This window comes from Lissotriton helveticus, chromosome 1_1 (assembly GCF_964261635.1).
Source record: "Lissotriton helveticus chromosome 1_1, aLisHel1.1, whole genome shotgun sequence".
NCBI classification, from domain to species: Eukaryota; Metazoa; Chordata; class Amphibia; order Caudata; family Salamandridae; genus Lissotriton; species Lissotriton helveticus.
The window spans coordinates 1,808,205,045-1,808,221,190 of NC_136057.1; the positions used below are offsets into that span (position 1 = coordinate 1,808,205,045).

The 16,146-nt window shown below is 43.9% G+C and overlaps 1 protein-coding gene across 2 annotated transcripts in view; it reads left to right on the forward strand.

Annotated features, from left to right (window-relative positions):
• The window catches only part of LOC144753085 (cytochrome P450 2D6-like), a 382,600-nt gene that overhangs the window by 353,385 nt on the left and 13,069 nt on the right, over window positions 1-16,146 (forward strand). For both annotated transcript variants that reach the window (XM_078640876.1, XM_078640882.1), the window contains 2 exons: window positions 4,649-4,836; window positions 6,337-6,478. In XM_078640876.1, the coding sequence (XP_078497002.1) occupies window positions 4,649-4,836; window positions 6,337-6,478 (330 nt within the window). The remainder of the gene's footprint in view (window positions 1-4,648; window positions 4,837-6,336; window positions 6,479-16,146) is intronic.

Below are 16,146 nucleotides of genomic sequence, written 5' to 3' on the forward strand. Positions count from 1 at the left end.
AGCCGCAATGTAGGAGAAGAATCTTCCCCCTGCCCGAGTGGGATGGGTATGCTCAGACGTGAGTCCCATGCTCTCCACACCACTGGAGTCAAGCTATCCTGGCTGAAGACGGCTGATAGCCAGAAACCGGTCCTAGGATGCTTGATTCCAGTCCAGGAAAGACATGGCTTGGCAGTTCGGGCTGGACTGTTCCCATGAGCACAGGGTCAAGGCTGATTGGCATATGGCCATGTCTGAATTGGGGTGGTGTGGAGTGCAAAAAAACGATGGATTTAGACCCAGATCTCTGTACTGGGTTAAATGTATGACATTGTTCTGCATTCTGTCCATCAACTGTTGTTTTGCATTTGTCACCCCGAGTTTGATGGGTATGCTCAGACGTGATTCCCATGCTCTGCACACCACTGGAGTCAAGCTAACCTGGCAGAAGACGGCTGATAGCCAGAAACCGGTCCTAGGATGCTTGATTCCAGTCCAGGAAAGACATGGCTTGGCAGTTCGGGCTGGACTGTTCCCATGAGGCACAGCGTCAAGGCTGATTTGCATATGGCCATGTCTGAACAGGGGTGTTGTGGAGTGCAAAAAAAGGATGGATTTAGGCCCAGATCTCTGTACTGGGGTGAATGTATGACATTGTTCTGCATTCTGTCCATCAACTGTTGTTTTTGCATTTGTCACCCCGAGTGGGATGGGTATGCTCAGACGTGAGTCCCATGCTCTCCACACCACTGGAGTCAAGCTATCCTGGCTGAAGACGGCTGATAGCCAGAAACCGGTCCTAGGATGCTTGATTCTAGTCCAGGAAAGACATGGCTTGGAAGTTCGGGCTGGACTGTTCCCATGAGGCACAGGGTGAAGGCTGATTTGCATATGGCCAAATCTGAACTGGGGAGGTGTGGAGTGCAAAAAAACGATGGATTTAGGCCCAGATCTCTGTACTGGGGTGAATGTATGACCTTGCTCTGCATTCTGTCCATCAACTGTTGTTTTTGCATTTGTCACCCCGAGTGGGATGGGTATGCTCAGACGTGAGTCCCATGCTCTCCACACCACTGGAGTCAAGCTATCCTGGCTGAAGACGGCTGATAGCCGGAAACCGGTCCTAGGATGCTTGATTCCAGTCCAGGAAAGACATGGCTTGGCAGTTCGGGCTGGACTGTTCCCATGAGCCACAGGGTCAAGGCTGATTTGCATATGGCCATGTCTGAACTGGGGTGGTGTGGAGTGCAAAAAAACGATGGATTTAGGCCCAGATCTCTCTACTGGGGTGAATGTATGACATTGTTCTGCATTCTGTCCATCAATTGTTGTTTTTGCATTTGTCATCCCGAGTGGTATGGGTATGCTCAGACGTGAGTCCCATGCTCTCCACACCACTGGAGTCAAGCTATCCTGGCTGAAGACGGCTGATAGCCAGAAACCGGTCCTAGGATGCTTGATTCCAGTCCAGGAAAGACATGGCTTGGCAGTTTGGGCTGGACTGTTCCCATGAGGCACAGGGTCAAGGCTGATTTGCATATGGCCATGTCTGAACTGGGATGGTGTGGAGTGCAAAAAAAATATGGATTTAGGCCCAGATCTCTGTACTGGGGAGAATGTATGACATTGTTCTGCATTCTGTCCATCAACTGTTGTTTTTACAACTGTACACGACGGCATTGACCTGTCGGTTCATAGAGAGGGAGGAGTCGAGTATGATGGTGAGGTTTAGGGCGTGGCCTGTGGGGGTCGAAGTGTTGCAGAGTGCGGTGGGCCACCAGGTGTTGTTCCATACCGATTGATTTGTTCTGAGGATGAGTACTTCAGTCTTTTCTGAGTTGAGTTTTAGGCAGATGTTGCTCATCCAGGCGGCGACATCTTGCATTCCCCTCAGGAAGTTGAGTCTAGTGGCAGTAGGATCTTTGGTGAGGGAGAGGATTAGCTGGTTGTCTTCGGTGTTGGCTACTATGTTGAGGCCGTGCTGTCAGATGATGGTGGTGAGGGGGGCCATGTTGATGTTGAAGAAGGTTGGGCTGAGTAATGACCCCTGTGGGACTCCGCAGATGATTTCTGTAGGTTCGGAGAGGAAAGGTGGCAGTCTGATTCTTTCCCTTCTGCCGTTGAGGAACAATCAGTTCCAGTCGAGGACAGTTCCATGTATGCCGGCAATGTGTAGTCTGGCTGCAAGTGTGCATTGGGAGAAGGTGTTGAATGCTGCTGACAGGTTGAGTAAAATCAGGGCTGCGGTGTGGCCCTGGTTGAGGAGGGTGCAAATGTTGTCTTTGGCGGTGAGTAGGGCGGTCTCGGCGTTGTGGTTGCTCCAGAATCTGAATTGAGAAGGGTCGAGGACGGCGTTGTCTTCGAAGAACCTTGTCAGTTCGGCACTGACGTCTGTTCAGCGACTTTCACCACAAAAGGGAGGAGTGAGACGGGCAGTATTTCTTGAGGTCAGTGTGGTCTGCTGAGGGCTTCTTGAGAAGGGGCTTGACTTTGGCATGTTTCCAGTCTTTGGGGAAGGTGCTGGTCTCAAAGATGGTGTTGATGGTGCGTTGTAGTTTGGTGCTATGGCGGTGGCTCTGTGGTAGATGTGTGGTGCACAGGGGTCAGTGGGAGCCCCTAAATTTATGCCTTTCATGTTCGATGCAGTCTCTTCGGTCATCACAGATGTCCAGGCAGAAAGAGTGGGTTGGCTGGAGTTGCGGAGGGTGGTGTGGCTGTGGAGTCTGGTGTGTGGTTGGTGAAGTTGTCATATAGTTTTTTGATCTTCAGGTGGAAGTGGCATCCATGTTTGTCGCATAGGTCCTGGGAGGGGGTGTTGTACATGGCTTTGGTGCGTGGCCTGGTAAATTCCTGGATGACGCTGAAGAGTTCCTTGGCATTGCTGGTGTGGACGAGGATTATGTTGTGGATGAAGGTTCTATTCGTGGTTCGTATGCATTGGTGGTATTCTGTCATGGCGATCTCGTAGGTGGTCTAGTTTTCCGGTGTCTTGCTGTTTCTCCAGTCCATCTCCAGGCGTCTGCAGGTGCCCCAAGCTTCTTAGAGGTCAGTGGTGAACCAGGCAGTTTTCCTATGGCGCTGCTGGTCTGGGTTGCATAGCGGTCAAGCTTGTCTGCTCAGTTGGGGATCCAGGTGTGGAGTTCCCTGGCTGCGAGGTCGGCATCAGTGGCAGCAGTGGGGTTGTTGTGGTTGAGGGGGGAGTTTAGTTGCTCCTCAGTGACTCTGCTTCAGTTTCTTTGTGATGCGTGAAGGGGGTGGCTTGGGTTTGTCGACGAGGAAGTTGAAGCAGTGGTGGTCTGTCCATGGGGTTGCCTGCTGTGACTGAAGTAGACGCTATTTCCTCTGGCAAAGATAGGGTTGAGGGTGTGTCCAACCTTGTGGGTCGGTGTGGTGATGAGTTGTTTTAGTCCGAAGTGGCGAGATTGTCGAGGTGGGTGCCAAAGATGAGGTCGCTGAGGTTGTCGAGGTGAAAGTTCAGGTCTCCGATGAGTATGTAGTCCATGGTGGCGATATCTTGGGGTGCGATGAGGTCAGTGATGGTGTTGGCGAAGATGGCCTGGGGTACCGGGGGGGCTGTAGATGAGGGTGCCGCGGAGTGTGGTAGTGTAGGTGTTCGGCAGTGGGGAAGGTTTTGCTGAAGGCCCCTATAGAGAAATGGGGGAGTGTAAAACTCTGCACCCTGTGGCTGGCACCCCATGGTGCTTGCCACACAGTGCAGGGTTTTACAAGGGGGTACCCTAGATACCCCCTCAACCACCAACCATAGACCGTGGAGGCAAGGGGGCCCAACATTCTCTTTTCAACATTCTTTCCATGTCGGGAAGGCCAGCACAGAAAGGCTGTGGGAAACCAACATCGTAATCCACACAGCAGAAATGCCCTCCATAGGGAATTACATTACAGTTCTGAAATGCTGGAACCGTGTCGGAATGACCGGCCAGTTATGTTTCAACCTCTGACATCCTAATCAGTCAATCGATCCGCAAATTGACTGTGTCGGTCGGAGAGCCTCCGGCCGTGGTCGAAAAGCTTCCGACTAGCGGTTGGGCACTTTCCGACTGACATCTTAATTGGCCCCTTACTAACTTGTATTACATAATAAATACAAATAAACATTTTTCTTTAGATGGGTTTTTAAATGCATATGCAAAAAACATTATACCTTAATTGAATATATTAAATTAATTAAATATGTAATTCAAGAATAAGCTAATAGTACTGTTGCATTTCTTTAATGTACATTCCACATTTAATATAATTACACAAAATAATTGACATTAACTTTAACATAAAAAAATATATATCTTTTACTTTTAATAACCTTTTAAACTTTCCCTATAGTTTACTTTAGGAATAGATCCGCCCCTGTTTTGTGGTTAATCCCAACTAGTTATAACTTTATGCCTGTATTTCACATTTTGAATGACTCCTTCTCTATTTCGGGGGTTAGGGACATGAAAGACTACACGTTTTAGCAACTTTACACTTGTAAATGGTGAATGGTATTAAGTTGTGTAGCTACTTAAACAGTAAGAGTACATTAACTTGTACAAATGTCCAAAGGTTTCTGTCTAAGGTTATTTGGGTAATGATTTTCTGACAACCATTTAAAGGTGAGACCTATACATCTATGAGACCTATTTTACTTACACTTATCTCCTGTGTCCAGGCAGAGTCCAGGAAGAAATTGATCTAGTAATCGGAAAAGAAAGGCAGCCGACGATGGATGACCGTGCCAATATGCCTTATACCAATGCTGTGCTCAATGAAATTCAACGTTGTGGTGATATTCTTCCACTTTCTGTACCTCACATGACATCAAGGGACACAGAGATTCATGGCTTCTTCATTCCAAAGGTATATCCAGAGTCATTTAGAAGTGTTGTTCATAAAATGTGTGACTGTATTACCAATTGCCAAGTTTGAAGATTTATTTTCTTTATTAATATATTATAGTTCTCTTTTTTTAAGGCGTTGCATTATTGGGTTTCGGTAGCGCTAAAGGGATAAAATATTTTATTAAAGGTAACTGCGAATGTAATCTTGTGTACAGTTAACTCAAAACCTGAAATTACCTCTTGTGGGAGTCGAAGTCCATTTCATAGAAATGCTTCCACTATAGGGTTTCCTTTTGTAGGCCCATGTTGTGAAGCCTGGTGATTCCATCCCCAGAGTTACTGACACTGGACTACCAGTAGCTCCAGAAGGGAGTTCCCAGTGATTGCAATGTGGACCCTCAGGATTCTTATAGAAGCTTGAAATTAAGGGCAGAGAGAATGTTTAATATGAGTCCCAATTCATTTGAATATTTCTCATTTCCCTGCAATTTTTACTGAGGTATTTCCGCTGGTTATCTCAGGTTAAATGTGCGGGATCCTCAGTGTTCCAACTGATTGTATCATTACCGGTTTGACTATAACATCCTATTACCAGCACAATCAGGACTGACAGAGAGCTCATAATAGCACTATTAGGAGCTAATTAAGAGTTGCACATTACTGGATTGGATGTAAAGCAAGGGTTGTCTTTATTGTTTAGTAGTGGGGCACATAAAAATAACTCCTCTTTCATAAAGCCCCAATCAATTTGTTTTGTGTTAATTGCCTAAATTACTTATCTGCTCAGTGTTTCTCACCTTATCTTCTAGATTTGCTCATGCTACAAAAATGAAGATACTTCAGACCATTGTAAGCAATGGTCTCTTCTAAATACTGGGGTCATTTACAATTCTACCTCCCTTTCTGCTCTCTCTCTCTCTCATTTCTTATAGACACTCTTTCTCTCACTCGGTCTCTCGCACTCTAACACCCACATGCACACAGGGGAGGGTGAGGACAATCATTAATAAGGGTGAACACATCTACAATATCAACACACCAATGGCACCTACTGAACATCTCCATACTATGTAGCAGGCAGGGAGCTGGGTGGTATCAACCCTCAATAAGGTAAAAGTAAAAAATCACTTGTATGCCCCACATGACTCCGTTGGTTCATTGAGTACCATCATTTGAAGCTGTGAGCCCACTCACACATGCACTATGCGCATGCATGATCTAGCAGAGAGAGAACTAAAATGGCAGAACAGATAAACTTTGGCCCTCATTACAGTTATCAGCCCCATCGGAATTATAAGATCTGCGGCGTTTTTGCACATCTGTTTACTTTCATATAGTGGTCAGCAGTTGAAATCTCTCTCTCTGCCTTTTGTGGCAGGAGGAGTAAAGGACTGCGAGCGAACCAAGTGTAATATTTTGTTGTTATTCATTTATGGGTTGCATTTTCATGCACACTGAGTGAAGAAATGTAACATATATTCTCCATATTTATGTTTAACATGTCTGCTGTTACATTTAGGGTACCACACTCATGTTCAACCTGACATCCATCCTGAAGGATGAGTCCATTTGGGAGAAACCACACCAGTTCCATCCAGAGCACTTCTTGGATGCTGATGGGCAGTTAATCAAACGAGATGCCTTTCTGCCTTTTTCTGCAGGTAACATATAAGTATAAGGCTATGTTGATGTAAATGTATACATCTTGAGTATAAGCCGGGTGACTGTAGCAGGACAGCTGGACATATACAGTTATGCTTTAAGACTACATGTGTACAGCTGTGCGTAGATGAGTGTGTAAAATCACATACATTGTGCAGTGAAGAAAGATACATTTATGCTAATAGAACAAAAACACACATACCATTGAATTGAAGAGGAATTAAGTTTGATGGGGTGTTATGGCGACTACAGCATAGAAAACACAAAAATATAATAATTTATGGTACTTCCTAGTCCTGATGTCTCCCACCATTATCTTCGCTCAATCTTAATTATCACCCATGCCATTCCATTCCATTAATGGTTTAAGGTAGAAAAAAGATGTGAAGGATAGTATGGTTAGAATATAATGTGCAAGACTGTCTGATTAATAATCTGTTTCTTCATTACTATGATTTCTCCCTTTCACACCACTTACATAGATGAGGTGGGCCTCATGTGACTCTGCTTACCGGCACTGTCCAAGCTTTCTAATGTTTCCATGATCCCTGGGTAGGTCAAACTTATGTAAGCACCACTTCTCCTTTACTCACTTCCTGTAATTATTTTAAATCCCAATATCAGTATAATAAAGTAGGCTAACAGGAAGGGAGTGAGGGTTGACAGTACTGCTATAAGAAAGAAAGAAAGAAAGAAAGAAAGAAAGAAAGAAAGAAAGAAAGAAAGAAAGAAAGAAAGAAAGAAAGAAAGAAAGAAAGAATGAAAGAACCAGAGTAATTAAGATTACAAGTAAGTAATCCAGGTGACGATGTACTAAAGCAGTATGCTTTCATGTCGATCTGAATAATGCCTTAACGTTTGCTGGGTGCCAAAAAAAACATAACATTTATTATCACACCGTTAAGTGAGGAAACAAAAAAATGTCCCCTTATGAAATCCTTGGGTATAATCTCAGAGAGACTACTTGACTCAAAACTCAGTTTGCTTCCCTATACCACATCAGTCGTAATGGGAAATTAACTTGGAAGTAAGCATACATGTACCCTCTTTGAAAAGGAGCACAATAGAAACTCTAGCCTATTCTTCCCAAAAGACCCAAGTAGAACAATTCAAACAATGAGTCTGGAAATTCCTTGCCAGCATTCCTATAGGCCAAATGTGTTGGCTGCCTTAATTCCTCTTCCAAGAGAAGCTTTAGAAGATTTTACTCGGTTTTGACTGAACCAATATTGGCAAATAGCTGTGTTTGCTCAAGGTCAACTGCTCTCTGCCGATAAATCTTGAGAGTTCCTACAACATTCAAGAGTAGAACTGACTCATCTGAGGATGGGCTAGCTGACAAGGTCAATGCAACTTTAGCCTAAAAAATGTGTAAAGAAGTCTAAATATATTGTAATGAACTTAATTATCCTATTCTTCTTGCTGTAGTGATAGCCACCAGAACAAAACACTTTGAAAGTAATTTTTTTTTACAATTCCTCTTCCTAAGGATCAAATGGGGACCCTTGGTAAAAAATGATAATGCTAAAAGTGGGTCCCAAGGTCGATAGAAATTCCTTTTCGTCTCAACAACAAAAAAGCCTTTCAAATATCCTGATTTAGCCTGTGATAGACACTGTCTCTGCCATCCATATGGCACTCTGTCAAATTTAGATATGACCACTGGCCCACCCATCATCTATGTACATTGAAAAGAACTGCCATCATGGCGGTTCCTGTCAATGCTATAATAGTTTTATTGTTGGTTGGTGGCAGATTGAATGGCCATCCATTACACCTTAATAAAGATTTTCTTTTTCAGAAACAAACACCCACAGCAGGAGTTTGTTTTTGAAAAACAAAATAAATATGTATTGGTATTTAATGCCCTACAACACCATGTTTTTCCTGTGAGTGATGGACAGGAAAAAAAAACATTACACAGTCCACCCTAAATAAGGCTCGGTGTTAGGATTTTCCTCTGATGGCCCCTACTCCGTTGAGCAGTCAGAGGAAGTATTACATCAACGGTACCAATGGGGGCTCCTTCAATTAAATCCCCATGGTCCTCCTTATTCTGCAAACAGACCTACCATTGGAAGACTCATCCTGAGAGCCATTCTGTGAAAAATCATGGGACTCATGGCATAATCACATGAACATTGTTCTCAGAGGCAGAAATGCATCTTCTGCCCTGGAATTTATCATGTGAGTTAACTGATTTAGAGTTCGAGACCATGCCAAACTGACGATTGAGTTAAGATCGTATTACCATATTGTCTGTGAACACTACCGGAGCTGATCTGCAGATCTTGTCCAAACATACCTGAAAAGCCGTTCATGAAGTATTTAGTTCCCTCTATTTGTATACATATTCCTCCATTTGCCTCCACATCCCTCGATTTGCCTCCGGTACTATATAATATCACTGTGAGGTCTTCTATCACAGTGTAGCAGTAATCAGTCACCAAGACAACTGATGCTGAATGCTCTTTGTTATTGAGATGAAGTCCTTGTAGCACTCCCAAATTGGAGACCAATGCTCAAGAAAATGTCAATCATTCTGTTACCGGTGATACTGAATCAATGGAATAAAGGAAAGAATTGAAAAGAAGACTACTGGGCACCCCTCGTCCCCATCTTTCTCCTTTATCTAAAATCCTTTAAATTTCATTATTGCCCTATCACCCAGACTCCTTTCTGGCGGGGAAAGCAACTTCTCCAGACCCATCCTGAACCACGCTCTGATAATGTCTATACACTGTGCTAGAAATAGCTGGGATGTTTTTCAGGCTGATAAAGAATAAAGGGGCATATTACCAAGCAATAGCGATAATTATCGCTATTGCTTGGTTAGAGACAAAAATTTACCGCTGAGCTGCGGCGCTTTTTCTCGCAAATAAACCTTGGTTTTACCAAGGTTTATCGCAAATGCAATAAAAATCGGCCGCAATGCATGAATATCTCTGAAAAGTCAGCGATATTCATGCATTACCGAGCTAATGCTCTTAGCCATGGTATCCACCTCCCATTGGATAACATGGCTAAGAACTGCTCAGGGCAGGTGTTAGCTTTTGGAGATATTCGCGCTTTGCGCGAATATCTCCAAAAGTTGGTAATAGGAGATAGCGATAGTCGCTAACATCTTGGCACGCCCACTTTGCATGTCATTAGTGATAAATATCACTGACATGTAAAGTGGGGCCCAAGATGGTCGCTATCTCCTACTAGCTGTCGCTAACTGGTGTTAGCGACAGCTAGGTAATAGGTAGATAATTTTAAAGCCAAAAAAGCGGAGATAAACCCCCTTGATAATATGCCCCCTAAATCCCTGGAAAGCCTGAGTAACAATCTGGGTATCTATCAGCATCTGTCCATGATACTGAGTGGATTAGAAGGTCTTCGAAACAGAAATGTATCTACATCCCCTGTGTGTGCAAATAAGTCATTACCAGAGCAAGAATCTTCGTACAAATACTTACATTGGTTTGCAGCATTAATGTTGGACCCGTCTGCAATGGCGAATTCTGTGATTGGAATTCATAAGCAAGCATCCTGCAGGATACTTTTTTTCAGAAAGTCTTCCGTAGAAATCAGAGGAATTGCCTGGTGATGAGTGTTCATTTTGAAATGTATAGTGGGAAAAATTGTTGAGGGATTTTAGATCTATGAACATTCTATATTACCAAGAGGTTTTTTGGACCAAAAAAAATGAATACCATCCTGACAGCCTATTGAAGAACAGCCTGACAAATGGCTCTCTTCTTGATGAAAGAAACATTAGTGCCCTGTACATCCGGTTTCAAAACCTGATGTCTAGGTCAAGGAGTCTTAACAAAACGGAAGTCTGTGGGAAACTGAGAAAATCCATCCTGTATCCCAGTGTAATTACTTCTGAGACCCATCTGTCCATTATCAGAGCCTCTTAGTGTTCTAGGTATAAGGTTAGATGACCCCCTTGTGTGTTTAAATCTTCGGAGATTTCAGCATAGTCAGGGGTGCTGTTTATGACTCCCCTTACCCTGGTCAACCCTCGAGAAGCATTTCCCAGAGCAGATTTGGTTAGGTAACATGATCTATTGAATTAAAAATAATATATTCATTTTTTCGAAGTTTCTGTGCCTATTGTGGCAGGGTTGCCTAGGTTTCTGTCTCATAAAGGACTTATGCAGCTTATTATGAGAAAAAGACATTCAAATTAAACAATTATTTTGAGCTGCTTCAACTTTCCACCCTCTCTAGTGAAAATGACATCAGGCCCTCTAGTCTTACTGATAGCTTTCTAGATTTCAAGAATGTCTATATCTTTGAGAAGGAACTAGACACTATAGAACCGGTTTTAGCAAAGAAACTGTATTTGCAGTTCAGATACGGTACACTACCCCTGCACTCTCACACAGATAAATGGAAAACGGGTCCAGCCGCCCTTGCCCAGGTTGTGAGGATCCAAACTAGTCCCTAATCCACGTGATCTTGTTCTGTCCTGCTTATTCCGCTAGCAGAAAGAAATGGATTATACAGCTATGTGTGAACCTAGGAGTTAGGAACTATTTAGAGTTTTTTAGAATCTTAAAATCTGACACTAGTGCACTAATAGTTACAGCTATTGCTAAATTTTTGTTTTCCATGTGGTTAACCAGACGGAGAATGATTCGGTAGCAACAAGGTATCCTGATTGTAGTTAGACTACTTGTCTCAGGAAAACTCGGGCTTCCATTGTGTTCTAATCTTTTTTAATCTGTGTATATATAAATTATTGTCTTAGTAGTTTAATTGTTACTCCACAAACCATATGTTAACCTATTGTCTGTATATATGAAATGAGATGTAACTTGTGTATTAGCTTATTGTTTCAAATGTATTTTTCTTCTTGTTGTACTTTTATGGTTCATAAACAAACCGAAATAAAGTTTCAATGATGATGAAAATGACATCAGATAGTCAACAAAGCTGATGCCATGGCTAGAGGTCTCTAACCAATAAGGACAACACCCAAAAGGAATTTGTCTTGTACTTTCATGCATTCCAGCAGCTGCGAGTCGTCTTTACCTTCCAGATTGCATGTCAAACGTGATTGGAAATGATCGATCAGAGATTGTGAAGCATGTACAACATATATCTAATCTCATTTACAAATTTAAACCAGCATATGCTCTTTTCAAAGTCCCTCTACTTTCTTTTCTACAGAATCTGAGATTACAACGTCCTCCATTAGGAGAAGAGCTGACCCACCAGGTTCACCAGAAGGATATCAATAGACAGAGACTGAGGGAGTTTCAAGTCTCTTTTAGCGGATAATTCTGGGACCCCCGACCCAAGGTTGGCCAGTTCCGAAACCGCAGGGATGTCGGTCGGAGGCAACTCTGACCGACATCCAAATTAGAACCAGAGTGACTATGCAGCACTTAACAAGGATAAAGAGTGTACCCACCTGTTTCTTCACAGGAAGTAACCTTTAGTTTAAGCATTGAGATTCCCAGGTCCCACATGCTTCTCTTTGATAAAAACCATTATCTCCTAGCCATGGCCTTTTATAGCAACACCGATAAGATGGCTTTCAGAGATATCACTGGGAATGTCAAGACAATACTCTAAACTTTTGAAGCCACAGTACGAGAGATTGGGGTGGGGACTAAGAAGCTATTGGTGGAGACCAGGGCACATGTAAGGCAGCCTCCACATGGGTTTAAGCATTAATGAGACCACAGAGACAGCAGGCACACTGGCCCTCTTCCATGTCTAGGGGCTCTAGGGCCCCAGTTCCAAGGGCAATGGCCTTATCCTAACCAGGGTAGGTATGATGGGCAAGTCAGCATATATGGTGAGTGTGAGGTGCCTGACCAAGAGGATAACAGTCGAGAGCACTACAGCAAGTCTTGCAGTACACATACTTGAAATTATTGTTTTTCAATTTTTGATGTGTGTGCAAAATATTGGTATTTTATTGAAGCATTTCAAATTGTGAATACAAGTGTTTTTTGGGTCTTATGGCAGAGAGTAGCAATTGTATATTATAATGTATTTTTATGTGGCAGAATATGATAGTAATTTCTACAGTGCATTGTTTTGTTAAAGTGTTGTGGTTTTTCTTTACATTTAAATGGCGATGTTTACATGGAAAGATGTATTTTGCGATGGCCCTACCTCATCCAGCCCCATTGTCTACCCCTGCAGCCTCCAGGGCCTATGATGGTCACCCTGCATCACCCTTTGCGTTCTTACCAACCCAATGTCCCCTTTGCGTGCCCCCACCTTGCGATCTGTGTCCACCTACTTCCCTGCAGTCCCTCTTAGTGGCCTTGCCATCCCTATGTGCCAGCCTACCCCTACGACACTTTTATGTGTACCTTGTTCCCATGTAGTTCATGTGTGCCATCTTACCCTTCATTGAAGTCCCTTTATATGCCCTTTTACCTCTCAGCAAAACACACAAGATGATGGATGGAATGTTGCACAATGGCAAAACATTCACCCCCAGTCACAGATCTGGGTTTAATCCATGTTCTTTTGCTCACCAAGCCACCCCAGTTCAGACATGGCCATATGCAAATCAGTCTTGACCCTTTGCCTCATAGGAACAGTCAAGACCGAACTGCCAAGCCATGTCTTCCCAGGACCAGAATCAAGCATTCTAGGACCGGTTTCTGGCTATCAGCCTTCATCAGCCAGGATAGCTTGACTCAGGTGGCTTAGTGAGCATGGGACCCACGTCTGGGCATACCCTTCCCACATAGGGTGAACAGCAAAACTCACAAGATGATGGACGGAATGTTGCACACTGGCAAAACATTCACCCCAGTCACAGATCTGAGTTTAATCCATCGTGATTTTACTCACCAAGCCACCCCATTTCAGACATATCCATATGCAAATCAGTCTTGACCCTGTGCCTCATGGGAACAGTCCAGCCTGAACTGCCAAGCCATGTCTTCCCTGAACCAGAATCAAGCATCCTAGGACCGGTTTCTGACTATCAGCCGTCTTCAGCCAGGATAGCTTGACTCCAGTGGCTTTGTGAGCACGGGACCCACGTCTGGGCATACCCTTCCCACATAGGGTGACTAGCAAAACACACAAGATGATGAACAGAATGTTGCACAATGGCAAAACATTCACCCCCAGTCACAGATCTGGGTTTAATCCATCGTTATTTTGCTCACCAAGCCACCCCAGTTCAGACATGGCCATATGCAAATCAGTCTTGACCCTGTGCCTCATGGGAACAGTCCAGCCCGAACCGCCAAGCCATGTCTTCCTTCCACGTCATGCCTCTCACAGCTCTTCTGTGTGACAACTCCCTTGCAGTTCCACTGGTTAGCTGTGCCACCCTTCACAGTCCCATTGTGTGCCTTTCTAACCTGTAACATTAAAAAGTCCTACAGGTCTGCTTTGTAATTTAAAATGCAAGCTTTACTCTTTTGATTTGCTCATGTATTTTCTTTAACCCCTTGCATGCTGATGACGGAACCGCTCCGTCATCAGCTGCGGGTGCGCTGTGCTGATGACGGAGCGGTTCCATCATGGCCCGCCCCGCTCGATAGAACGCTCATGCGCGGCGCGAATTCCGCGCCTGCGCTGAGGGTTCTATTGAGCGGGGCGGGCCATGATGAAACCGCTCCATCATGAGCACATCTCAACCGACGCTGGTGATGGAGCGGTTCCGTCACCAGCATGTGGCCTCCGCGCGGCCGCCCCGCCCCCTTAGTACTGCGGCGGAATAGCCGCCGCAGTGAAGGGGTTAAAACAAATCATCCCTTCTGATGTTTGCAAACACCATGAAAGATTTTTAAAAGAAGGTTTGAGACTGGATATAGGGGCAACCACCCCACCAATTCCCAGGCTCATTTTGTTCCCCCAGAATTGTGTGGCTAAAGGTTTACAAGCATTGCACTGAATTGTAAAGAAAATGCTGATAGGGAGACACTTTATAATTAACCCTTCCAGGAAGAATGGGGGGAGGTGCATTGAAGGGCTTTGCCCCACACAGTGCCTTGTTTAAGAATGGGAGTAGTGTAAGTCACTATGAATTTCCCCCTTGCATTGCATTAAGCGTGAACAAGGATTTAAAAAAATGAAAATGCAGATGAACTGCCATTAGCACCCACTCCTGTACCCTGTTCCCAGTTGTGAACAGTGCAGAGGAGGGGATGTCTAGAAACCTGGTCACTTATGATCCCCAGTATTAGTCAGGCCTGAGAAGAAATCTAACTCCCACTCTGGCCACTTATCAATTGCATAGCATTGACTCTCCTGTAAAGTACTGCTTTGTTCACCTTTGGCGTGTGTTTTCCTCTTGATATATTGAGAACACTTCGAGAAAACATTGGAAGTCGACTACACATGAACAGTGTTGTGCATGTGCATTTTGCTCATATTGTTCATAATCAATATGCTTGAGGGTAATTTAAAAATGTATACCTACTTTGACATGAGCATAGGGTATTAGCATTTTGCCTAGCACAAATGTATAGAAGCATATGATAGATGGGGGTCAAATTTGGTGCCGTCTGAAGAAGTTGTTCTAAACTATGTGCAAGATTTTAAACATACATGTAGAAAATGTAATATATATATATATTTTCTTCTCCTACCTCATGGGTTGAAGGAGTCCTGAAAAAATAAATCGATGCCGTACCCTGACAGCCTTGTGTCCATGCCTTCTTCCAGGGACTTCTCTGGGAGCGGGATGGAGTGTTAAAAAAAATATATATATATGTATATTACCTATTGGCGGTCGCCAGTAGGTAGTTATAGTTAGGACCAAGTTTCCAAAGGAAGAGCATTTTTTGTTTTGCTTATAACTTTGGCGTCGTTCGATGAATCTTCATTACATTTTCCAAACTAATTCTTTGTACATATCAGCTCCTATGTTGAAAGTGTGGGGGTGATTCGTCAATGCTGGGGGGGCGAGATAAAAGGGGGGTCCAAAAACATGTTTTCTGCATGTTAATTTTCGTAGGAAACTTTAGACAAGGTTACAGATCAAACAGGTGAACGGAATTACCCCAAATTTGGCAGGGAGAAGCTTCTTGGTCTAGAAAGCACGCTTTTGTTTATGTGGTGTAAATCCATTCAGAAGTTTTAGAGAAATATCGGAATTTACAGATATCGATATTTGGGAATTCTGCCATCTGATTGGCTGGGGCGTTACGAGCACGAGCTTGCTGCTTATTGGCTGCGAGCGGTGTAAGCGGTAGCAACTAGGAAGTCTTGGCCGCCATTTTGTGATTCCAATGAAGCAAGTAAGGGGAAAAAAGGGCGAAAAGAGTAGGAAAGAGGAGGATAGGAGCACTTGAACCTCTGTGGGGGAGTGCAAAGTGAAGTAGTCACACATACCGGTCTGAAAGTGCGGTGTTGCTCAGAGTGACATGATGCTGAGATGAGATGCTGCTACACTCGGGTATGAAACCGAGAGCCTAAACGGAGAGCTCATTGCTGTAAAGTGATGTGCTCTGGTCTTTGTAGCATACATGTGCAAGTAGTGTTAGTAGGCGTTTATACCATACAGGGAGTGGGAAGCGAACTACTGACCTCTACCGTGCATTTATACTATACCGGAAGTGGGACGCAAAGTACTCACGCCTACCGGTGTGAAGACTCGGGAATGAAACCGAGCTGATTGCTGTAAAGTGATGGGCTCTGGGCGCTATAGCATACCTGTGGAAGTAGTGTTATTTTGCGTGTATAC